This window comes from Equus quagga, chromosome 22 (genome assembly GCF_021613505.1).
Source record: "Equus quagga isolate Etosha38 chromosome 22, UCLA_HA_Equagga_1.0, whole genome shotgun sequence".
Taxonomy (NCBI): domain Eukaryota; kingdom Metazoa; phylum Chordata; class Mammalia; order Perissodactyla; family Equidae; genus Equus; species Equus quagga.
Window position 1 is genome coordinate 958837 of NC_060288.1, and position 26454 is coordinate 985290.

General features: G+C 47.1%; 1 protein-coding gene across 9 annotated transcripts in view; it reads right to left on the bottom strand.

Moving 5' to 3' along the window:
- Positions 1-26454, bottom strand: part of CSGALNACT1 (chondroitin sulfate N-acetylgalactosaminyltransferase 1) — a 333538-nt gene that overhangs the window by 92867 nt on the left and 214217 nt on the right. For all 9 annotated transcript variants that reach the window (XM_046648695.1, XM_046648693.1, XM_046648697.1 and 6 more), the window contains one exon: positions 6315-7239. In XM_046648695.1, coding sequence (XP_046504651.1) covers positions 6315-6948 — 634 coding nt within the window. In that variant the 5' untranslated portion in view covers positions 6949-7239. The remainder of the gene's footprint in view (positions 1-6314; positions 7240-26454) is intronic.

Genomic DNA, 26454 nt, shown 5'->3' on the forward strand with positions numbered 1-26454 from the left:
GATTGCGCAGTATATACAATGGGTACGGAGCTGAAGGCTGAGTGAGGCGTAGGCCTGGCCCTCTGGGTAGGCACTGCACACAGGGCAGTAAGAGTCAGGAGTCCAGGCTCCTCCGCACGCTGACAGGAGGATGCTGGTGGCATTGGACTTCACTACGCCTCACCTAGCTGGCTCCCCATGGGAAAGATGGCTATGAGGGCTATTTTATTAACGGACAGGAAACCCTACTGTGTACCGATTACCATTGCTAGCAGCTGTCAGCCAAGACTGGCTGAATCTAAATGAAGAGCTACAAAAGCAGAGGGAGGATGAGACGTGCCCTCAAGCACAATACACCACTTTGGGAAGAACAAAAGAGAACTTCCACGTGGAAGAACCAGAAAAGATTTCAGAGAGCAGACAGATGTAGGACCCTGGGCAGAGACGGTGGGAGGTTGGGTCTCCCAGTGGACTGTGCGTAGCAAGGACAGTCAAGGCAGGCAGGAGAGGAAGTATTCAGAGGCAGGAGAGGAAGGGCAGAAGGAGCAGCAGGAAATGAAAGGGAAAAGCAAGTTGGGATCGGATCGTGGAGACCCCCGGGACTGCCCAAGCCACGCATTTATATAAAATCCAAAACTTACATAAAGTAGTATATTTTGGAGAATATAACACAAACGTAAACCCTGCCTCTTCCCCTAAAGAAGGGACAAGCACGCCAAACAGCTCCGTAACAGTTCTTAACTGGCTGTTTTGAACTCAGTATCAACTCCCTGCCCCTCTTCCATAATGCTGTAACAGTTCTGAGAAGAAACGCAGGTCCGAGCAGTTTAAATAAAGCTGTCCATGCTCCAGGCTCCTAGATGCTGCCCCTTCTTCCCTCGCTTAAGTGAAGGCTTTATCATCACAGCTTCTTCCCACGTCTCTTTCTGCTTCTCTCCCCCAGGATCTCACATTTTTCTTTCTCTTCCTTTCAAAACTTCTTCCCAAGAAAATGTATACAATTCGTCAGTGTAGGACCTCTCCCAAAGGGGTTTGCACGCCTTTGGTGTGCTTTTAAAAGATTTCCCCACAACATTCTGGGACCAGAGAAGTGTATGTATTGGGCCAGAGACCCCCGGAGGTCAGAGATGGCACAATGAGGAACTAAGATATAGGGTGTAGGGCAGAGCTGGGCTCTAAAATCTTGGTCCCATCACTCACCAGCTGGTGACCCTGAGGCTGTTACTTAATCTCTTTGAGTTTCAGATTCCACATCGACAAAACAGAGATAAGCAAGTGTCTACCTCGCTAATGGCAGCAGGGATTAAATAAACTAGTGTTTGTGAAATGTCAGAAATAGTGCCTGGTGACAGACACAAGATCAGCTGGAATGAACCACGGCAGTCCCCATCTCGGACCACTGGGACCCGCAGATGCTGCAACTGTTTGAGCACTTGTGAACCACAGCAAGCCAGAGGAGGAAAGGGCTATTTGGGACCCAAGAGCTAGGCCCACTGCCTCCTGGGAAGGAAGGATCTTCTAACTCTAGACTCAGATGATGCCTGTGAGCTAAACTCCTACGCCCAGCCCTCAGGATCCTGTGAGCTATGTTCTTGGCGACTCTCTGGTCCTGCTTGCTGGTTAGGCTGGTCTCCTCCCTAACCCTATACTCCAACCCTATTCCTTAGTCAAACTGCTTTCTAGAACCGCCCTCTGCTGCCAACCTGTTCCCCACCTCACCCCCCCTCCAATAACCCCTTCTCACTCTTCGAAAGTGGCTCAGGTCCCACCTCCTCTGACATCTGGCTGACCATCTGGCTCACATCCAGCCACCAACTCTGAAGCCCACAGCACCCAGAATCAATTCCCCCCGCTGGACCCTCAGTCGCTCAGTCTTGCCTCCCCACATGGGTAGTCAGGTCCTTCAGGCCTGAGACCTGCCTTTATCCTCCTTTCTCAACCCCCAAAACAGCTGGGGCCATTCTGCACCTGTAACAGGTGTGCCATCCATGCATGTTGATAAAGCTTTGGCACAGGACCTCATCCATGACCCTAACAGAGGACAAACTAGAGGTCTGGTGAAAAAACTACAGATCCTTTCTGTAAACACCACTTCCTACCCAACACGGCTGAGCAGGCTGAGGTCTGAGCAGCAGCCCCACCACACCACGGGGGCTGCGCCCTTCGTGTGCAGGCGGTCCCCTGTCTGCCCATCTCCCCCTCCGCCCCATTCCCACACCTCCTTGCAGTCGGTGTGAGGCCCGGGTCAGGCCTTCGCTCCATGGAGCCTTTGCTGGCTACTCCCGCTACAGCCAAGTTCCTCTGTCTTCGACATCCCACAGCATCACGAGAGCTCTCTGACAGCCTATTCTTAATAGGAAACATAAGGCAGGAAGAACAGCGATACCTCAAGTTTTTAAAAAAAATGCCCTGGGAACTAAACTGCTTTGAGTGAGTACAATATAAATACCAAAAGCAAAATCATCATAACACAAAGCTTCTGTAGTCTTGTAAAAAAATACTCCATCCACATAGAATGTATGTCAAACACAGGTTCCATCTGTCCCAGCCCAGGGAAGGTCAACAGACTGACCCTCGGCAAAGCTGGCAGGACTGCACAGGTCACCTTCTAATTCCATCTTCCTCTTTCCTTACCTTTCCGTCCTATGCTCTCAGCTGTGGAGGTAAGACTGGCTTCCTAGTTTGCAGGCCCAGTGCAAAGTGAAAATGTGGGGTCCCTTGTCCAAAAATTATTAAGAACTTCCAAATATTCTGCGACAGCAGAGCATCTATTCTAGCACGGGGCTCTTCCGCTTGCCCTGATAGAGGGAAGGACTCCTGCCCACTGGCAGAAACCCAAGGCTGGGCCACTTTCTTTCACCACAGGCAGAATTCGCTCTACAAAGTGTAGCCTCAAACCATTTATTTGCTTTTAAGCCTCTTATCTCTGATTTCAGAATAAAAAGCATTTGTCCCCTCAAAGAAACTTAAAACATCAGCAGAAAGTGAGGAGACTGGAGGGAGGTAGTGGGACAGAGGGGACAGGGTGAGGGGACAGGGGGGTCTAATACCCTGCAGGCCTGCTCAGAACCTCCCCGTAAACCCATGCGGTCAGCCCTGCGCACAGCGAAGTGAGGGATGGTCAGAAGGCTGTCCCGAGTCCTAAGCCCTTGCTTCCCTGTAGACGCTGGCTGAGAACTGAGGCCCAACTCAGGCCCTGACGTCCTTCTGCTGTCCTGCCTGCCAGCAAGTCTCCCGGCCGCTCTGTCTTCCCTCCACACTCCAAACACAGATCAGACCCACCCACTGTGCAGAAGCCCTGCTCTCCCTTACTTCTGCACCAAGATCCCCAGATGCCCCCAAATGCCCAGAAATGCACCTGCCTTACCTTTTTTACCCCAAGTCACAAAGTTGCTGACAAAGAAGCCCGTCTCTGAATTGCACATGATGGAAAGGACCCGTTTCCCATCCTCAGTCCCAAGCACCTTGCTCTCAGGACCTGGAACATGTCTGAAAAAGCTTTAGCTAAGTGGTCACAGGGCATTCCCTGGAGGCTATGGTGAGACACAAACAAGGGAGTCAAACACTCCGTATCTTCCCTCCGTGCCTGAGCTTCCCAGAAAGCACAAGGTCTCGGTTGCAGAGACAGGAGGTCAGGATTTACTGCACAGGCAGCTACTAAGGTTTTATAGCTGTTTCTATATCCCCTTGTTTTAAAACATATCTCAAAATGCCCTTAACACTTTCATTTTCTTGTGGATCATGGCATGGCTCCACCTCACCCCAAAATCAACACTTTTAGTGTCTGACCCACTCTTGCCACTCCTAACCATTCAAAAGCTGGAGGAGAGTGAGCTGCCCAGGCTGACAACAGACAGAAACTGTTGGAGATAGCAGACACAAATGCCTCACACAGGATCCACATGATCAGATGTACGGATGGTAAAAGGAGTAATTCGGAAAGCTAAATTGTCTTATGGAATGATGTCAAATTTATGTCCAAGAGCTCTATTTAAAAATATGAAATCAAAGCCAAATGTTGTGCCACTCAGATTTAAATGGGAGTCTGTATACCCCACACTGAAGGAATAACTAAACCACAAACAAAAGAAAGAGTTTCTGTTTACTCGAGGAGAAATAGGCATCCTAAGGCCCAGGATCTGATCACGTTTTCCTACTTTAACTTCTTTTCCCAGATGGTTGTAAAAAAAATTTGTGCTATTATGTGAGACTCCAAAGCAAAAACCAGCACCAGCGAAACATCTGGGGAAAGGAAAAAGGAGGCAAACGTTGTTCCCTCTGTCCTTTAGAGACAGATAATAATTAAATCAATATAGATAATAAATTAGAGTCATCAACGTGGTATTCTCCCTCTGCAAGCTTCACAGAGTTGTAGAAAGTGGCCACAGTCAGACTAGACCTTATAAATAATCTATCTGAACTCCTCCTTGTATAGTGGAGGATCCAAAAGGGTGGGTGGCATGTCCTGGGTCACCCAGCAGAGTGGGTGGCAGGGCATCCCTCGGGGACGGTTTCTTGGCAAAGCTAAGAAGAAAAGAAGTCAAACCAGCACTTTGCATTCTGTGGAAGGCTGTGGCTGGGGAGAGCCCTGGACGACATGTAAGTCAAGTCTCTTTTTGACAGATGAGGAAACCGAGTCTCAAGGAGCTCACACACTCCCCAGGCTCATGTGATCGTGCCACCTGCCTCCTAGGGAGTTTTAAGTTTTACATAGCTATTATCAGCTGGGAGCATTCCACAGGCTTTTATTTTATTTCTTTAAACACAAAGACTCCCCATCTTTATCACACTACTTCTGGGTTCACCAAATCTGTCACCTTCATTTAGAACTCTCCAAGAGAGTGGAAAACCCCACTTGTCACCTAAAATTTCCCCATGGACTTCTACTAAATTGCTCCAACTTTTGGACTACTGACACCCGAAACACAAAATCAATCTCTCTAAGGTTATGTAAAGAAACCAAGGTAAGTAATCTGAAAGATATACTTCACCCTGATAAGGTCCCATCACTCATTATAGAAAACAGACTTCAAATCAGACCCTTTCCGTTCCCCTCTTTCTCCTTAACTAGATGTAGATCAAAGAATCACGAGCCGGGATTGAAAAGGTCCTCCATGTAATTCAGTCCCACCACCTCTCTGATGCTGCAATCATGGATTATAACCTCCTGGCCAAGTGGCCAGATGACACAATTCTTGCAGTGACGGGAATCCCACTTTGTCCTGAAACATCACTGTTTGAAAGTTACTCCTTATGTTGAATTTAACTCTCCTTCTGCAGCTTCCTCTGACTAGCGGAATCTTTCACAATGCTCTCTTTCCTGAGAAAATAAAAGATTGCCTCCATAATCTTTTGTGATAAGAATGAAAAAATGAAACGAACTGTGCTTCTTATAACAGTCAAATACGTATAAATATATTTAAAGTGTTCGTGTCTATTTACTCATCATATGAAAACAGCTGACTAGACTTTCACCAAATTTGAAAGGTTTGTGTGGTTTGATCTGGCTTAAAACACGGGGTGTGTGCAGCACATGAAAGCAACAATGGGCAGCCACAAGAACGTGTCTCTAAGAGAAAGCCAGCCAGATCTTAGAAGCAATAAACTCAGCGATGAGAGGCCTGTGTCACTGCTGATGGAGACAACAGGCCTTATGTATTAAGATATCGTACACAGAAAAGCAGAAATTTCAAATATGAATGCAGACTAAAATCATAAGGGCAAACATTCCAGATTGCAGGCATTGCATCGTAATCAACTTCTTTTCAAATTGTTTTGTATGTGGGCAGCTCTTGTAGCATACTCCAGGGCAGGTGGCAACTAGGATTTGTGTTTTAAGGATGTTAATGATCTTGCCAGGGGGTCGGTTAATAAGACAACCTATGTGGAAATGTCTCCTAACTGCATGAATTTACAGTTCACATACAAAGTGGAAAAAAACCATAAGACATGGAAGTGTCCAAAGAGAACAGGCATAAACAACAGTGGGAGGGTTTCTGATATGACTAAAGAGAGTCTGTCTTGCCCGTAGGCAAGTTTTATGTTTCTATTTTATTCTCTCCTTAAAAAAAGAAAAACAAAAGCAAGGAGTTCTTCCTCCTTCTGCCCAGGAACAATGAACCTGTCCACTCAATGTCTGTGGTTTCCACCGGAAGGAAGTGGAAGCAGATGTTTCTGAAAAGCAAAAACCATGCTACACACCTTGGCGTCGCCCACGTGAAACTTTCTACCAGCCATCCCCAAAGCCAACCCCAGCCTCCAGCAGTGAGCTGCCCAGGTGCCCACACCCAGATGCCTTGTCTTCACTTCCCGCCCCAATTCACAAACCTGCCGACCTTCTATGAAATCCGCGGCCGTGTAAAGACGCTGATTTGGGCCGCTTTCCGCAGGACTGTTCAGGGTCTCCAGGGCAGACTCAATGGCTTCCACCAGCTCGTCCCGCTTGTCCTTCCTCACGGGTTTCTCCTCGGGGTGGCGGGTCAAGCCCGTCTCCAGCTGGTACACTTTCTGCAGCGTGAAGCTATCGAAGGGCACCGCGGCATACTCGGTGGCCAGCTTGACGCCGGCGTGCACCTCCGCCCTGTCCACCTGCGAGCGCAGGAAGGTCAGCAGATCTGCCTGGGGCTTCTCGGGGAGCCCCGGGTCAGGCCCCAGGCCCGCGGCCTCGCTGGCGTGATACTGTGCATGCCTGAGCTGCTCGCTCCTCTCCTGCAGCTCCTCCTTGAGCTGCGCAATCTGCCTCTTGAGGCTGCCGATGTAGTTGCGGTGCTGCTCCTCCCACTCCTGCAGGACAGCCTGGTACCCTTCCTTCCCTGTGGGGCCGTTGGCCCGGGGCAGCCCCAGCCGCTCCTCGTCGCCTTTTGGAGTGCAGGCCAACATGTAGAGGACAGAGATGGCACAGCAGAGGAGCACGAGCAAAACCCCCACCCGAGAGACCCACGCAAGCAGCCCCCGCCGGACCATCCTCATTCAGGAATCAGCCCTGCGTCCAGAACTGGCGGCATTCCAGATGCCAGAGCCCCGCGGAAGGGCTTCCCTGGACTAGGCCACCGGGAGCGTGCGTCGGCGGCTCCCTGAGGTGCTTTCATCCATCGCTTTCTACATGTCGTCTTGTCCCTTGGAGTCGACCACCACGTGCAGCAGCCTTCCCACTTCTAAAGGGTGATCTTCCGAGCAGAAGCAACGAGTTAGGTGAAACCTCCAAGTTTTCACATTCATTCCCATCATAGCCTTCCAGATGTGCGGCAGACAAGAGGGGGCCTGGGAAGAGAACAAACGACAAGACACTTAATAAGGTGAACACCCATATGTTCACTACGGCAATCAACAGTCAAGAGACCTCCCATGAGGTTTATGGGAAATGCTTATGACAGGTGATTAAATATTGTTAAATGTTTGTAAATCAAAAGACAACTATGTATTTGCACAACTATGCATATAAAGAACAAAGGATGCAGAAAAAATGATTGGAAGGAAATATGGCAAAACCTGAATCTCTTTGGGTGGGATTCTCTCTGGATGATTTTTCTCCTTCTCTATATTTTTCTGTATCTTGTAAATTTTCCACAATGGCACATATTATTTTGAAAGTTAAAAGGGAAAAAGCAAAACTTTAATAACATTGAAATGGCAGGCAGGGACTTCCCCGGCCAGGGCCTGCCCAGCATTAGTGGATGCAAAAAGTGAGGCCTACAGCACAGGGCAGGGCTGCAAGCTGGTTCCAAATGGCCTTCAAGCTTTCTGATAAGGAGGTGGGGAAGCACCGGAGGCTCAAATATGCAAATAATAAATGTGGATGCTAACATATTCAGAAGGAATCAGGGGACGGTTGTTCCAGCTGACTCCAGTTCTGCTTGCAGACAGATGAGATCACCACAGAAAGGGATGGGGTTGGGAGAACAGAAACCAGAATACTGTCTTGTCAGGACTCAAATCCCAGGCCTGTCTCTGCCACAGCCTCTAGAAGGACTTCTGTGTCCTGAGTGCCCATCAGAAATACCCAGACAGATCGCAGGGCCTTGCATTCGAATAATGCTCTGCACCTCACCTCCAAACCCCCAGAGACAGATGAGGGGCCATCCTAACTGGCCTCCTCCATTTCCCCCAGGCGTCCTCCCTGCGTCCTCCCCCAGCAGGACATCCCCACAGCACGCTCCCTCCCAGTGTTCTCCCTTCCTGAATCCCCTTTCCTCATCTCGCCTACCCATTTGAGCCAGAAAAAAATAAAGAATGATAGATGGAAACTAGATCAAATAAAATTTCTTGTTTAGCGGGATTTTTATAAAACCTTCCTAGATGTATCTTTTTATATCACTTCTTCAAAACAAGCTCCTTGAGGGTACTGTGTCCTGGCCATTTTATTAAAAATTTGACACTTTTAATAATCACCACAATAACTAAATTATTCTGTACATGGTCTTCACCTGACCCAGAAATCCAGATTCTGGGCCAATAATCATCCCATTTACTGGTGGTCTGTCCCATTTACCAACTGGAAGAGGTACTCCAGTTAGTTAGCAACTTCAGGACCCCTGGGAGAAGAGAGATCTGTTCCTTCTAGCCTTCTGTCTATGCTGAAAATACAGCAGACAGTGACAGGCTCATTGACTTTATCTGACTACGGACTATGGCCACACCCGAGAGTTCCTCTTCTATCACCCAGTTATGTGACTCTTACAGATATGATGTTATCAAAGTAGTTTATTTCTTAATTTTCCTTAAAAAGTCAACACATAACATTCTCTACAATATTTCCCTTGGCCTGAGGATTCTCGCTCCTATAATTTGGAACAAAACACAGTTATTAGCGCTAAGTCTAAAGTGCATGTTTAGCCCTGGAAGGCTTTTCTGTCTGATGAAAATCTCAGATTTGTATAATTACTGTAATTCTGTGATTAAAAACATCTCAGCTTTGGTGTTCGGCACCTTGCTGTTTTTAATGGACTCTCTCAGATGAACGCATTATATCCAAGGATTAAATTACCAGTGAAGACGTGTTATCATGTTGTTCTGCCACTTGAAACACTTTTACGTTAAATAGATTGTCATTAAAGACAAAATAAGCAAATCAAAAAAAAAAAGCAACATTCAACACAATTTATTGTGCTGCAAAAACAAAGTATGCAATCTTTCTAACATATTTTTTAATGGAATAATTGTTACATTTGCATAATAAATTGAAATCATGTTAGTTAAGTGAAGTAATGTATTGAAGCTATGGGTAAAGAAATTTAAAACTGTACAATAATTATTTTGTGTTGTTCTGTAAGTCTCTTTAAAGTCTAGTCTGGCTTTTGAAATTCACTGCGATAAATCTCAAAGTTATTTGGTATTCCATTCTTTTGGATGTAAAAAGACGGAAAAAAACAGATTTTAGGAAGAAATTACTTTTTTAAAAAAAAATAACAAAATGCCACAAAAATTACTGCCAAAGGAGCAGTGATGAATTTCTCCTTTTAAATGTCAGACAACATACATCAGAAACAAAATTCTTTTTACAAAACAAAACAAAATAATTAAAAGTTGTGCCCCTGCATCCTTTAACAGACGCAATATTTTCTAACGATTCTAGAAATCTAATCTGTACTCAAAATAATAACAACTGGCTAAGCCACGGAGGCCAAGAGATCAGCTCGCTGAGGTCAGGAGGCGGATCCTTCGGACTCTTGCTTCTATGGAGACTTCAGCTTTCTCATTTGGCAGCACAGAACATCACTATTTTTTTTTTTTTAATTTTTTTCCTTTTTCTCCCCAAAGCTCCCCGGTACATAGTTGTATATTCTTCATTGTGGGTCCTTCTAGTTGTGGCATGTGGGACGCTGCCTCAGCGTGGTTTGATGAGCGGTGCCATGTCCGCGCCCAGGATTCGAACCAACAAAATACTGGGCCGCCTGCAGCAGAGCGCGCAGACTTAACCACTTGGCCACGGGGCCAGCCCCGAACATCACTCTTAAGAGCAGATGCTTCTTTACCAGCTCTACTACATACAGGAACGAACACCTCAATGAGATGTCACCAGATCAAACTTCAGCTAAACCTCAAAGGCACTGTGCAGTCTCTTCCTCTTTCCACAGAGGTGTTGGGAGAATCAAAGAGTTAAGATTTATAATGTGTTTACCAGCTTGCAGATGGAAAGCACCATGTAATTACCAAGCACTATTACAAGTCAGAGATGACAGTGAAAATATAGCTTTGTGTGATCACAGCAGCATTGTGCTACTATTTTAAAACTGAGAAAAGGCACCCAGATTTTGGACTAACTCAGGCTTTGCGGGGGGTTGGGGACAGGCAAGAAGTGGAAAGCAAGATGGAGCCCCTATCAACAGCCAACGTTAGGACCTTTGGGAGAAGAGAGATGCACATTTGTATTTTTTAACTATAGAAAATCCTTTGTGCTCATCAGGTTCCTTGCCACTTAGATTTTTAAACATCCATCCTTACTATCACTTTCCTCAATATTCTCCTGTCCCTGGCCAGGTCCCCAAGGATGGTTCTGTGACACACCTTGTCCAAAACACTGGATTTATTGATTAGGTTGACGACAACATCCAGCACAATGGCTTTGCTGTCATTCTTAGAATCTCTGGGGAACAAGACGGCTGGGAGAAGGCTTCTTCACAGTCCACTGTGAAGGCAAAACAGCACTGCAGAGCAATGCTTCCCAGTGACACCCAGGTCCGAGCCCACCTAAAGCAAGGTTATTCCAAAACTCTCAGCCTGGAAGAGGGTTCTCAGTGCAGACTGCTGTTCCATCATCCTCAGGCCAGAATAACCCTAAGAGTTTTTTTCCTGGGGTATATAGGTAGAGGGCTGCTGAAGAGCTTACAGCACTTTCTGAACATTTAGGCAGAGAGTGTGAAAGACACAGTGGGCCTATGCCAAGGGGTCCAGCAATGGTGTGGGTTTCTCAGACTCCAGGTACAAGGTCCCTGACAGCCTTGACATCCTGCCCAGACCAAGAAGCATCCTGGACATCCCCCAGATCTCCAAATAACTCAGTAACAACCCTCCAATGGGTCAAAGTCACAGTCCACTCCATCTAGGAGACTGTCGTTATCCATCCCTATAACAAATAGTTATTAAGCAGCTACTACATTCAAGGCATGGCCTAAGAAGTTACAGGAGACAAAATGATGGACCGAGCACAAATTCCAACATCAGTAATTTATCAGTTTGTAGAGGAATTCAGGTTTTCTCAAATAACCATAAACGAGCCCCAAACAGACAAATGCCATTAATAGATAGAAAGCGTTAATACCATGCTCCCACCTGCCAAATGTGTGTGTGGGGGCAGGGGGGAGTATTAGGATTTGAGAAGAGAAGTATAAATAAATTTTTAAATGACAAAACGTTAAAATAGATGTTAGGAATGGACACCATTTGTTAAGATAAGATATGCAAGTGGCTACAGGTCCAGCTTATCATTTCATCTTAGAGTGGAGCCATCTGAGGGTGAAGCCAAGGCAGGGCTAAGTTGGGCCCAGAGCTGAACACTTAACCAAACGGGGACAGTGGAAATTAGGATCTCTACGGCCAGGACAGAAGCAGCTAGGATGGGTGTGTGCCTTTCACTCTACACACCCCATCGACCATTTTGGTCGCAAGAGCTGTGTACTATGACAGAAAGCCTGACAAGACATGTTTGTTAATATCCACAAGAAGCTCATAAATCACGAAGGATTCCGGACAAGCCCCACTGATGAAATGCTGTCAGGGTCAGCAGCAGGCAGAAGGGACGGTGGCTTCATGGTGAGACCAGGTCAGGCAGCCCTACACAGTACAATGACAGGCCTTGTGAGTGATAAAGGAAACTATTCAAGGAGCAGCAATAAATTCTCCGAGGCATCTCCACCCCGTGTGCAGGCATAGCCAAAGGGTTGTTGGGGGAAAGAAACAAGCAGTGTCTCCTGGGCCAGGAAGTGGTAGACCAAAGCCCCAGGGCCGCCGTGAGGGTCTGTTCCACTTTGGCACATACAATCAGCTCTCTGACGGCAACGGGCACAAGCCAAACCTGAGTGAAAGGATCAGCTGTCTGATGCAACATAAACTGAGGTCGTATCTCTTGGGCAAACATACCATCCCGAATGTGTGTGGAAAAGGCGTGCAAGGATTCTTATTCAAAGAGCTTTCAGTTGCTCTCAGAAATGTATACAAAGCCAAAGTGCAAACTTTACTCAAACACATGGCTTCTTCAGAATTCCCTCCACCTCAGTTTAGCTCCGGATGAGGGTGTGGTAGCCAGCTTCCACGGTGGCCTCCCCGCACCCCGCCCCCGGTTCTCATGCCTGTGCGTTTGCCTCCCACTTTGGACTGAGGGGCTGAAGTGAGTGACCAACAACACATGCAGAACTGGAGGAAAATTCAACAAGAGACAGATGAAAGCCACCACGAGAGCTGGAAGCCCCAGGTGCTCCCAGCCCCCACTCCCAGCGCTCTGTTTACTGACTTTTTTCCTAATGTTTTTTAGATCTGCCTTCTCTTGCAGGAAAGGAGGACATACCACCACCTCCTGTAACTGCTCTGCTGAGTCCACAAGAGTCTGTCTCTTGTCCATGATTGGCTAGGGCTGAGGTACTTGCTAAGCAGTTACAATGGCCAGAAAATGAGCACAGGAGAGCTCGCAATCTCCCCAAACCACAAACACCTGGAAGCGTTAGCACCGGGTTCTCAGGAGTCACAGATCTTTCTGGAACGCGGGTTTCTTTTTCCCTTGAGTCTTAGTCAGCATCTGTTCATGTGCCAAGAGCTCTATTCTCAGGTGTGTTCCTGTCAGCAACGGAAGAGCTGAAGCAAGACAGGAGCAGCCAGCGTCACCGTCTGTCCCAGAGAGGTGCTGCCGCCACCTCACAGAGGGAGGACCGGCCTCCCGCCCCATGAGCAGCCCACCCGAGAGCGCGGGATCGCCCTGCCCCCGGCTCCGCTGTCCTCCTCTGACCTTGGCACTCAGGATGGCTGCCTCCAAACTTAGGAAACAAATAGCATGTTCCAGGCAGTAAATAGCATCTGAACAAGTACCAGATATGTAAATTTATTCATTTACAAGTTACATACAAGTTTTACAGTATTGGTTTACTATGTATTCACAAAATATTACCCCTAAAACAACACAGCATAAAAGTTTTTCAAATGTTTTCTCACCCTGATAGACCATCCTGGGCACCCCAGGGACCCTCCTCAGGTTCCCACGGAACCGACCGCCCAGCTGCACTTCAGGTTTCCACGGGGCAGAGCTGCGGCCACGGCTGATTCCAGGGCCCGGCGCCTCGCTCCCGCCTCACTGCTCCCCTCCTCAGGGTGACCTTCGTGCCTCTCGACCCCAGTGACTCACCTCAGGGTCCCCAACACCTGCTGCAGGGCCTCTGCCAGGAATGCCCTCCCCTCCCGTCCTATCCCAGAGGACCAGGACTTGGACTCGGCCCCTCGAGGGCCTGCTCTGAGGGCCTCCCACATCCCGACTGAGAGCATCTTCCCCAGGGCCCAGCACGGGTGGCCCAAAAGAACAGGGAGTCCTTCTTGGTAGGGAATGCCCCTCCACCCCTCAGCTCCACAAGGGTCTTCTGAAGGAATCATTCTGATTCATTTTTCCCTACTTTGAAACAGGAAGGGAACTGTGGCAAAAAATAAAAGGGTGGGGGGGCGGGGGGGGTGGGTCTCCTGGTCAGACAATGAAGGCACAGAGATTAATTACGTCTCCACAGCTGAAGAGCCAGGAAACAGGTCCAAACCCTTTTTGCTATTCTCTTTAGTTTTGATTTTGGTTTTTAATTTGCTGGTGAACGTCTGTAGAGAAGACTTGATAGAGAGGGTCTTCCTGAACATGCATAGATTTTCCATTCCCCCCACCCCCGCCACCTCCAGTCTTGCTTCAGGAAGGATCTAGGACAGTCAGTCAGCAGAGGCAGAGGCCGTGGAGCCTAGAGAGTGAAGAGAGAAGGCACCTGCTCAAGTAACTTAGAACAAGTGGAATAAAGAATCTTTCCCAACAGGAAGACGGCTCAAGCACACATGCGGGGCTGAGTCAGCTGCCAAAACCCTGCCCGGAGGCCTGCCCGGTGCCCGTCTGCCCCTCTGTCCTGCCGGCTCCTGGAGGCCGGTGGAGGCAGCCTGCACCTCAAAGGGAGAGCCCCGCGAAACCAGGTTCCCCCACCCTCCTATTGCTCGTAATTGCAGCCACTTAGCGAGCATTTACTTTGGGCCAGACATCGTACTAAGCAATTTATAAACATTATCTCATTTAATCCACAGAACAACCCTATGAGCTAATCTTATTATCCCCACTTATGATAAGGAAACTGAGGCTGCGTGCAGTGAAGCCACCTGCCAAAGGTGCACTGCTGGCAAGTGGCCAAGCCTGGTTTCAAATCCAGCTCTGTCTGATGCCAAACCCTGCTCTTATCCACTAGGCCATACTGCTCATCACCCTTAACAGTCCTGAACTGCTGGCCGAGACCCGTTCCTCATTCTGCACCCAACGTGTCTAATTTTTCTTGCTTCTAAACTCATAGTCTTCCTATGCATAGGCTTACCCAGCCCCTCAGATGTGGCATTAAGTACTGTTTCTCTATAATTATTTGCCTCCTCATTTAGCCGTGACTCCCATTTCCATAGCCCTCACCAGCTATGCAAACTCACACTATCCCTACAAATAATGCCGATCCCGGCCATGCCCAGTGCAAGCCATGCTCTGGCCCCACAGTCGGGGACAGAATATCTCTGCCACATTCAAGTGCTTCTGAGCAGATGCCAGGAGCTTATACCCACATTCAGATTTAAGACAGGTCAACTAGAAAGCATCCTGGAAAGCGGAATTTTTAATCAACTGAGAGATGTTCTTCTTTGAAAGGGGAAAAAGAGAACACCTCTCCATCAGTTAAGATGCTGGCTGGTATCATGATGGAATTCTCTCCTGCCAAACACTGAGTCCTCGCTTCTCTCCTCCAGACACAGCAAAAGGAGATACCCATGCAATGGCCATGCACCACGTGTCAACTAATGTGATCATGTGCAGGTAGAAGTCAGCCCTGACATCTGAGGAGACTCAGGGAAGCAGGCCCCCAGGGAGACAGGACCCAAGGTCACGCGGCACAGCTTCCAGGGAAATGCACGCTGTTAATTAATGAGGGGATTAATTAAAAGTGAGCAATGCTCCGCAGCCAAGAACCTTCTAGCTAAGCCAGAAGCACAGAGCCTGGGCAGGTACAATATCGACTCCAAGATGAGGTCAGAGGTGTGAGTCACACCACGCTGTGCTGTGAACGCCGAGGCGGCTCCAGGCTGAGATGGGCTCAGCCTGAGTTCCAGTGAAGGCAGCACAGAGGAAAACTGGAGCTTCTCTTTCCTGAGAAGATGATCCACGTGCCTTGTTAGCAGATAGCAGGAGAGGAGAGGAGGATGAGAAACAAGGTTTAGTAAATGCCTCTACCATGTACCAGACCACGGCTTAAAGCATTTCTAGACACTGAGCTCCCAGAGCAAGGTCAAAGTGCTCACCTTGAGTCAACAGCAGGGCCCCGGGGTGCTCTTGGGCAGCCCTAGAGTGGGGTCCACCGAGGACCTTGGAGAATCGCCAGACCTCGTGCATTACCCGCTGTCTCACCCAAACCTCAGTTGAGTCGCTGATGCCTGTTCTCTGAGACTAGGAAACTGGGATTCAGGGAGGCTGGGTGACGTGCCACACGGCTAGTGGGCTCTACATCCCAAAACACCAGCATAGTCATCTACTTCCGTCAGCCTGACATTTCGGAGCATAGATGGAGTATGCAACATGTTCAAAATTAAAGAAAAGCAGCAAAAGAGAGGCAATGCCCACAAGTAGGCCACAGAAAAGGAGCAGGAAGGTTGAGAACACAGGCAGCAGGGAAAGCCATAGAAATAGGACAAAAACCAGCCTCTAAAGAGAACCAGATGCAGACACCAGTGTCTACAAGAGCAACATGGGGCTCTGACCTGAAGGCAAGAATTAGGGGATGTATATGATACTGTCCCCCCTCCATCCAGGGCTCCCTCAGGGAGGCTCCCTGCTGGAGTACAAGCACTGATGGCCCGAGGAGGGGGCCAAGGCCTGCTTTTCTCTGGCACTTGTGGTCACCTCATGGCTGCCTTCTCCCGAGGAGGTCATTCTGTCCTCTTCATGCCAATCCCGGCCTCAGTCAGCATGACGTGTGAGCGTGGTCTGCCCCAGGCCTTGTGCAAGAAGCGGGTGAGCAGAGGCCGGCTCTCCATCCCCACAGCATGGCCCAAAGGAACATCCCCTGGAAACACCCTGAATTGACAGCCGCTCTCATGAGAACTTCAACGCGTTTTGCTGGTGCGTTTGAGGTACGAAGGCTTGAGAAGGAAACTACTACTTTTAGTCAAAATGAAATAAGCCACCTAAGTCTTCTCTGTTCTCCTCTTCCTTCCCCATCTCCAAGGAAGACATCAGCACACAAACAAGGGGCTTTCTTTTAGAAAGTGGTTATTATATAAGAGGACTCAAGAAGGCACAGATTACACAGAATTATTTTAGAAACCCCACGAAGCCAGATCAGCAAAGCCTTCTCTCTCGGTGCCATCTATCTAAGGATGGAAATAGAATCAATGATATAAAAAAAATCAACAGGGGGATGTCCAATATTACATAACTGCAAAACATTTTACTATTTTTCACAAAATGAAACCCAGAGCTGACTGGAGACAAAATGTTTAAGGCTCCGGTTCCAGCCCACCACGCCTCTGGGCACCTCTTCTGCGTTCCTCATCCACTCTTCTGCTCCCTACTTCCAACATGTGGTGCCAACTCTATCTTATAGTCCACTATCCCTGCCGGGGGTTAGCTGGTTTTTAAAGGGGCAGCTAAAAACATTTCAAAATATCACTCCTATAAAGAAATGTATCTGCAATAGGAATTATCCTATTTCTACACAGATAGATGGCACAGAGTGCTTATTTAATCATATTTTGGTTTACAATTTAATACTATTTAATATTCCACTAACACGTGCTCCCTGCATCACTCTTAAACTGTTCTGTACTCTTTCTGTAAAAATTCACTTCCCCATCTATGACCCCATGCTATCTGCATCTCTTCCTACTTCTCTGATGTCTCCTATGAGGCAGGGTCTATTAATATCATACCCATTTTGCAGAGAAGGACATTGAGGCAGAGGTTAGGTGCCCAAGTCATCCAGCAGCAAAATGACAAAACCAGGCTTCTAACCCAGGAGGTGCATCTCTGTTGTCTGTGCTCTTGAGCCCGAAGCCATACCGCTTCTCTGTAACCTACGACATGCTCTGCCAGACACGTGTTCATCATAAAGGGAAAGCACAGAGAGAGCAAAGGCTGACCTGGGAATGTACAGCACCTGTTCAGGGACCAGCTGGGGCAAGAGGAGCTGAGAGACGTTTTACACAAAGGGCCCCATATAGAGAGTGTCCTCACCAGAACCTGACATGCTGACACCCTGATCTCAGACTTGCAGCTTCCAGAAGTGGGAGAAATAAACACTTTTGAAGCCGCCCAGTCTGTGGTAATCTGTAATAGCAGCCTGTGCTAAGACAGGCGCTACAGCACAGCAGGGAATTTACACTTAACCTACAGGCAATGGCTAGCCAGCCGTCTCAGTCTTTAAAAAAGAGAGTCACATGATCAGAACTGAATTTTAGCAAATGGGCAGTGTTGAGATGGACCGGAGAGGGAAAGATGGGCATTCGGGAGAGCAGGTGTGAGGCCACCACACCGCTACAGTGTTCTAAATAAGGGACGTGGAGGCAACAGCACAAATGCTGGGGGAAGGGTGGATTCAAGAACTATGTCTTGGGTACCATCTCCAGGACTTGGAGGCCAATCAGATGGGGGGAGGGGAGCATCCATTGAGAATGAGGCCCAGGGTTAGCTTGGGTGACTCAGAGGATGGAACTACCAATGAAAAAGAACACAGACAAGAGAAGATCTAGCAGAAAGACAAGGTTGGTTTTGGACATGCCAACTTTCCACTGCCTGCAGGACTGACAGGTGCGGTGGGTGGAGGTCCGGGGAAGGAGGGCTCTGCCCACCTGCTGCAGATCCTACACACAGCAGCTCATGCGCCGCCCACCCCTGCACCTTGATAAGGCTGCACGCTTAGGCGTGTCTTGACTCTCACCAGGGCTTTCGCGTCTGGTATCTTCTTTCATCCTATCACTGCAGTCAGGGGTTGAGAGCACAGGTTCTGGGGTTCAGACCATTGAGTCCTGCTGTTATGTGGCTTCTCTCAGCCTTTGTTCCCTGAATACAGGGGCACAGAGAGCCTATCCTCCACAGTCCTCGCAGAGAGTAAACGAGGTCGTGCACCTACAGTGCTCAGCACAGCGCCTGGCCCAGGGTCAATATTTGATCGATGGGAGCCAACGTAAGGCCAAAACCACAGCAGAGAGACAAGGCCAGCACTGACATGATTTTATGGATGAGAAAAATTAACCACAAAGAAATAGCTGCTATTTATACAAAGTTACAAAGCTGGTTGAAAGCACAGTCAGAACCAGAGCCCAGAACTCCAGACTCCCAGTCTCCTACCTCGGAATCGCACTCCCAAATTTTAAATCAAAGCACGTCTCTCACATCCTTATCATCTCAAAAAGCAGAGTTTATCTGTGAAAAGAAAACCATAGCATATCTGAAAAGTTCTCCCCAAACTGCCATTTAAACAAAGCAGTACGGATCTCGTTCGGGTTGCTGGGAGATTCTTAGAAGGCAATTGCATTGAAAGGCTCAGCTCAGTGCCCGGCACAGCGGAATGACACGGGGTGGGTGGGGGGGCTTAGGATTCTTCGACACCACTTGGGTCTCAGGACAATAAATGGCACGGTTGTAGACATGAGTTTGCAAGCACCAAGCAAACTCTTCTGACCAGAGAACTGACCACTCAGACCACGGGCACAATGCAGCCAGATTTAGACCTGCCAAGGGCACAGCAGGTACTATTTGGGAGAAATCTCAGAACCTCCTAAGATATTTTTGAAATGCAATTTTCCAGTAGCTCAAAACGATATGATTCAATACGCCAGTGTTCTAATTTCAGCTGCTGGTACTAGAGATACTCCTGGGGTTCAAAAAAACTTTTAAAACAATAAAAGCTGCTTCTCAAAATAAGGCTTCAAGACGTCTCTGGTAAGAGGAGCTCCTTGGGCCCTTCTTTGACTGCACTTCGTTATCCTGATATATGACAGTTCTCAGTTCAAAGCTGCCTAGGACGGGCGTAAAATGCCTCTTTCTGAAGATAAATTGGAATACCACCCTTTTGGTTACGCACATGAGTCTGCAACAATTGCTAAAATTACTACAACTGCACCACACAGCCTCAAAGAAACAAAACAAAGCCCGTGTTTCATCCCACGCTGGACAACCTGCACCGCAGCCGGCATCTGCGGAGAGGAGCCGCGGTCCCGAAACCAGCCGGCGCTCGCCGCCCCCCACTCTGCCTGCTGGAGAGACCACAGATGGGACTCCAGGAGGCGGCATACACTCCACAGGAACAAGAACACAGAAAATCACTGTTCTGAAAGTCAGCAAGGATGTTACAATTAACGTGAGTTTTCTCTACCCAGTCATCAAACATGGGCAGGATGCTTACTGTGTGAAAAGGACCATGGCAACCATGGTGGGGATAAAGAGAAGGGCCAGTCGAGGTCCCTGTCCTCACAAGGGCAATGGGCAGCGGGAGAGACAGGTATAAAACTGCTGCTATACCAGGGGACTGTGATCATCGTTAGTAATATAAACGAAATGTGCTATAGCTCAGAGGAGAGAAAGACTGTTCTGGCTGAGAGGATCAGAGCAGTTTCAGATGAACCCTTTGAGGTAGGTACTGTTATTAGGCACAGATGGGGACACTTGGGAGCATCCCTAAATGATCACGGATATAAAATGGACAGCTGGTCTAATTAAGGTTTTCCCACTCGCACTCCAATTGCACTATTAGGATGCATACTGTCTTAATAAAAAAGGGAAAAAGATAAGAACTCTAAAATTCACCATTTTCTTGACAGTGTCTAATGTTTTTCTATATTTTTTTTCTAGTCTGATTGTGTCTCTTAGTGTTCGAAACTTTTTCATGTGCCCCAGGGCAAGGTGAAAATATAAGGGTCTTGTCACAGTGCTTATTTATTTTTTTAATATTAGTTCCTTCTATGTAAAAAGAAGAGTTGGAATTTTTTTCTTGGAACCAAATTAACGGGTCTCAAGATTGATCTAAATGCAATCATCCTGTGGAGTAGGGAGTCCAAGGGGTCCAGCTTTTAATGCACATTACTTTATCTCTATTAAAAGCCTGTAATGACATAAGATGTTTAAGGAGTTTCCTTAGCTACAGAGGGCTAACACTGCTGCTTGCCAACACTTGGCAGATGTTTATTTCCAACTTTCTGGCTCAGTGACACGACTGACATAAGCAAAAACATAACAATATGAAGGGTACCTTTGTCATACATTCCACAACCTTAGCTTAAGAATCAGATAAAAGATGCAGAAAAGAAAAAAAAAGAGACCGTCTCCACTGCAGGCACTTGAAACCCAGCACCCTAGCTCTGAGACGCAACCAAGGAAATCTAGAAACAGCACAAAACACAGACTGACCACAGCTTCAGGCCTCAGAGCTGCATATCACTTACTATTTATCTCCAACAATTCAGAAACACAAGCCTGCCCTTTGGTACGGACACTCTGTGTTCTCCATCCAATCTATCCACAAGGGCGAGGTCTCCTTCCAGGGGACACAATCCCAGGTGCAAAGGTGATGAAAAGGGAATGTCAATTTTCTTTAAACAAACGTGAAAACGCTTTGCAGAGTCCAAACTACAACATGATGGGTGCTATCATTACTGCTTTTGTCTTCATTATGACTGGCACTGAGAACTTGCAGAAATTTCAAAGGAATATAGCTTGAGAAAATCAAATTAGAAGGTGATACTCAGGAAAAATAAATCCTTGTTTACATAGGAATTGCTGTTCAAGCCCACGTCTATTCTCGGATCACAGGCACCTGCCTATCCCTCCCAGCTCCTTTCTCTCCCTGCCGGCTCCCACTCAGCACTCCCTACACACACTGCCCATCCCTTACCTGGCACCAGGTGTGTTGAGAGGGGCCTTCCCAGCAGAGTTCTGCACAGACAGCACACTCGCCCTTCCCTCCCCTCAGAGACAGGACTGGCGGCTGGCAGAGACTGCTCAGTGTGTGTTCTGGCTCAGAGAGATGAGCCAGGACCCCATAAGCCTCGCTCAGAAAGGTGCAGTAAGAGACCCAGAGGGAAGTTGCCAACTGGGAGCAGGGCGAGAGCAGCCTCTCTGGGAGGGTAGCTGAGTCCCATAACCTGAGCCCCTCGGCAGTGCAAGCCGCCAGCCGGTAAGGCCAGAGGCATCTCCTCTCTGCTGCCCACAGAGGGATCCCGGTCAGGGCCCACCAAAGCTCACCACTGTCAAGTCCCACCCCGACCCAGCTGTGCCCCGAAACAGGAAGGGGCTGGGAAAAGAACGGGAGACTGGCAGGCAGGAGCCCCGGCATCCACCCCAGAAGCTTGTATTCCCTTAAGTAGGAGGGTGGGACAGCCATTATTCAAGGGCCTCTAAATAATAATAAAAATAAAAGTAATAAAGATATTACTTAAACTATTAGAAGTCACAACTCAATGGCAGTCAATCAGAAATGTATTTTCATTTCATTTTCTGAAATGTAATTTAATAGGAAAAAACTGTGTATTTTATAAACTTCAATCTAGATGCTACTTTTCTGAAATATATCTTGAGTAAAGTAAAACACAACCAGATTTAAAAAAATATATTTGGCTTACTTTTTCAAAATTACCAAAGTTCTGGTCATTCCAGGACTGGACAAAATGCTAACAACGTTGTTAGGCAAGAAGCGGTTTAACAAACATTTGCTGAAATACCCATGAAGTGCCAAGTCTAGTTCAAGATACTAGATATCTATATCTGCCTGTATATTGATAGATCTATAGCTATATAAAGACATAGAGAGATCTATATGCCTATACTTGGATATGATATACTTAGATACATCTCAAGACATAGAGATGAATAAGATAGAATTCCTGACCTCAAGGAGTTTAAAGTATAGTGAAGGAGACAGACACATGAACAAGTAAATCAACGAGCTGCTTTAACAGAGGAGCAAAAGTTAAGAAGGGAATGACAGAGGAGAGGCACTCAATCCAACCTAGAGGGTCCAGAAAAGGCTTTCTGCAGGAGACAATACCTGAGAGAGGTCTTGAAGGAGGAGTTTAGCAAGGCAGAGAAAGGAGGAAAGAGCATTTCTGGCAGAAACAACTGAATGGCAGAGCTTGGAGGCGTAAGTGCAGACGGAACGTGCAGGCAAGTCAGGGTAGCTGGAGTGTGGGGCAGAGCCGTAGGATCAGGCTGCAGAGAACCTGCGACATTGAATCTAGGGAGAAGATTATGAATCTGGCCTTGGACATGGGAAGTTCAAGTGCTTCTGAAACATCCAGGGGGAGATGGCGAACAGCCATGTCAGAGAGGAAGTCTAGCCTGCAGATAGAGATTCGGGGTCATCACATATAGATGGTAGTCAAACCATGAGACTGAATGACATGACTCAAGGAGAGTCTAGAGTGAGTAGAAAATCTGGTTCTGAGTCTGTAAGAACTCCAACATTGGAGACCAGGAAAAGGAGATGAGCTTGCAAAGGAGACTGAGAAGGAACTTCCAAAGACTTCCAAGTTCATTATACTGTTATGAACTTGGAGAACAAGGCCCTGTCTGAGAGGGTTCAGCCTAAGCATTTCCAGTGGAATCCATGAGTAGGGAAGTCTGCCTATGCCAGGTTCAATATTAGGAAGCCCATGTTTGCTACATACACAAACCATGTTCTCCTAACTAACCTTGTAACAAAGCTGATATTTTGGTCTCCATCTGCCTGAATACTCAACTTCTTCATAACCGAGAAAGAAAAAAACGAAAGCAGTCCCTGACATTCAGAAGCTAACACTCACAGCAAGGCCATGTATTCTCCTAGCAGACACAAACCATCTCAAAGAACACCAGCCCCACACAAGGTTACACTGAGACCATGACAAAAAGAAACAAAATAAGGCCACATCATAATTTTGTCCAATCACAGACAAAAACAAAGTCAATGCGTCACCCACAAAATACCAAACACCCCCTTACTTGGGCAAAATGCCTGTCTGCTACTTCTTTACCAGTTATAACTTTATCCTTGTTCAACTCCCCTAATAGATAAGAGGGATAAGATATCTATCATCCTTATTTTATTTTATTTTTACTTTTTTGAGGAAGATTAGCCCTGAGCTAACTGCTGCCAATCCTCCTCTTTTTGCTGAGGAAGACTGGCCCTGAGCTAACATCCATGCCTATCCTCCTCTGCTTTGTATGTGGGATGCCTACCACAGCATGCTTGCCAAGTGGTGCCATGTCCGCACCTGGGATCCGAACTGGTGAACCCCGGGCCGCCAAAGCAGAACACGTGCACTTAACCACTGAGCCACTGGGCCAGGCCCTCATCCCTATTTTAGAGATGGAAAAACTTAAATCCCAAAAGCAAAAGTTTTCTAAATGACTGCAAAATAATCAATCAGCCTGTCAGAATAGTCACTCATATCAGCTAATGACTAAGAAAGGAAATGTATGTCAAATGGAACAGTTACTGATTTTGCCAGGCCAAATCCAGTATCCAGTATCCTAGGCTGGTGAAGAAACTCCAAATGCCCAGCTCAGCCCTAACGACATGGACAGTTCGAGTGGATCGCTTCATTTATTTAAGGTAGTTGCCTTATTTGGAAAAATTCCAGAGTTGGACTGGATAATTTCTGATGTTCCTTTGGTCCTCAATCAAAATTCATAATTCAGTGGCATCTCCACAATCCACATCCCGTTCCCACTGCCACTTACCAACTAAATAACTCTGGCAAATCACTGACCTCTGCGTCCAACTTCCCCAAGTGTCAGATGGAGGCAAAACCTTACCCACCTCACGGCAATGGGCCTGAGCAACTCGCCTCTCCACAGTGCGGCCAAGGTGAAATTTTACATCAGCTGTGACTTCTTTGGAAGAAAAGAACTTAATTTTCTACAACTGAATGCAACTTGACTTTCATGCCCCGGTCTTCGTGGAACAGACCGCCAATTCTCTCCCACTGTGGTCTACTCACTGCAATCCAGTGATTCTTTTCCGGCAGATCAAGGATTACTCGACCAGTCACCGTCCAGTCGGGAGCCCAATCCCCTTCCAGCAGATAGTGCCCTACAGTTTCTCCCGTCTGCCCCCTCCCTGCTCCCTGGAGGCAGAGGCTCCTGGAAAGGAGTGGAGGAGACTGTCTCCTAAGAATCTCCTGACTTCCTGCCTGCTGCCTGAGTTTTTCTTTTCCATTCTCAAGAAAACAGTCCTGATGCCACATCCTGCATCAATACCATGGCTGACTGTAAATTCTATGCTTAGACTGTCAGCTTTGCTTGTTGGAAAGCACAGATCTTTTTTGTTGTGTTGTTTCCTTCTTTGTCTCTCTCAATAAAGCCCAGCTTTTGGATATATAAAAGGCTTGCTTTCAGATTACTGTCTCACTATGGACCTTCAAATAAACTCTTGTTTTGATCCTGGAAGCCCAGCCATGGCTGCTTCACCTGGGCAGTATCTCCCCTCCTTCAGAAACAACAAGGATCCCAGTTTCAATGGATGGAAACTCACAGGGCAACAAGGAACAATTAGGAGTCAGTGGGAACAAGAACACTCGGTTTGGTATTTTCAAAAACATTATCCGTGCTACAAAGCCTTTGGTATATGTCCCCTCTTTGCTCCTCCCTTAAACATCTCTCTTCCTTAGGTTCTGATCACTACAAAAGAGCTCCCTACTCGGCCTTCTCACTCCACATCCTCCCGCACAGCTGCCGTTACACTTGCACTAAACTCGCAGCTTTAATCACAATTTTAAAAATAAATAACTGGAAACTCCTCATGCTGACCCTCAAAGTCCCTGTAATTTGGACCTCTTCCGCCTTCCAGCCTCACCTCCTACCACAGTCCAATGGCAGGAGTGCGCAGATGGCAGAGGTGCCTGGAGAGGCAATGAGCTCTCCAGCTTCCCGGAGGGGCATGTTCAGGCCACTTGAGCCCAGCAGAGACGGCCAGAGAGCTAGGTATTGGCCAAATGCCTAGCTTTGGAACCATCTGGCCTGGGGACAATGTTTGCACCGACCCCCCGCCTCTCTGTACAACAGCTGCACTAGAAAATAAGCTGCTTGTCAGTCGTACTCAGCAGTTCCCTACCACAGTACCTGCTTTCATGATGTAATCTTTGTCTAAAATGGCCTTCTCTTGTTTTTCACTCCCTATTTTTAATTTATCCCTTTGCAAATCCTACTCCTTCTTCGAGGCTTACCTTAAAAGCCAAGCTGTTCATGAAGCTTTTCTTTATTGCTCTATATTCCATCCTGCTTAGTCACCAAGCAGTTTGATTTCATCTTTCTCATGGCTCATATCATACTCCATCTCCGATCACATATTTTTATGGACTTGACATCCTCCTAACAGAATGTAAGCACTTTGAGAGCAAGGGCTGGATCTTGCCCATTTTGTACGTCTATGGCACAGAGGGCACAGAATAACATTCAGTTTCAATTTCTTGAGCATCTACAATATATTTATAATGTTCCTTGCAGTAAGAGTACAGAAGAAATTTTTAAAGATCCTTTTCTTCAAGGAATATGCGATCTAACTGGGGAGAAAAAAATCAGACATATGAAAAACAAAGCTTAAATAGAACTTCTTAAAAAACCCCAAATGATAAGATGTTCAAAACCATGAGGAAAGGAAAATGAGAATCTTTACTATTCACCAAAATATGGCCTCCAAAAGTTTCTAGAAAGTCTTCCCTTGCCCTCCCCCCACACCAAATCAATTGTTTTGAGATACTCACATCCAGCATTTGGTCTTCTTTCCTTTCAAACGTCTAAACTTAAAATAAGTATGATAATGAAAATATATCCTATTCAGTAACGTGACGTGAAAAATAGAATAAAATTTGAAAAAAAACACTTGGTATTAGCAAGCTCATAGTTGCATGTAATATTCAGCTGCATAAGACTAGTTGTACAATAAAGAAGCAAATTGCAGAGGACTCAAATGCCGCCTCTGGCGTTGCTGTAGATGGTGGTATGGAAGCAGGAAAACACACCAATCATGGCCCTGCAGCCACCATTAGGCCCTGGGCCAGAGAAGATTAAATGAAATCCACCAAGAACTATTTCTTGGCAGAACGAAAGGCAGAGGAATAGAAAACTGAATCAGAAATGGAGGAGCCCCAAGTGACCTCAGCTTTCTCACACACATCTAACATGCCCAGGGGACGACAGCTGAAAGAGGCAGAAAAAAATGCCTAGAAGAAATTGAATAGTCATGATAGGCAGTTTATTAGGACTAATCTTGTATTGGGGAACAATTTTTCCTCTTCATGTCACGTGGGGAGTTTGCA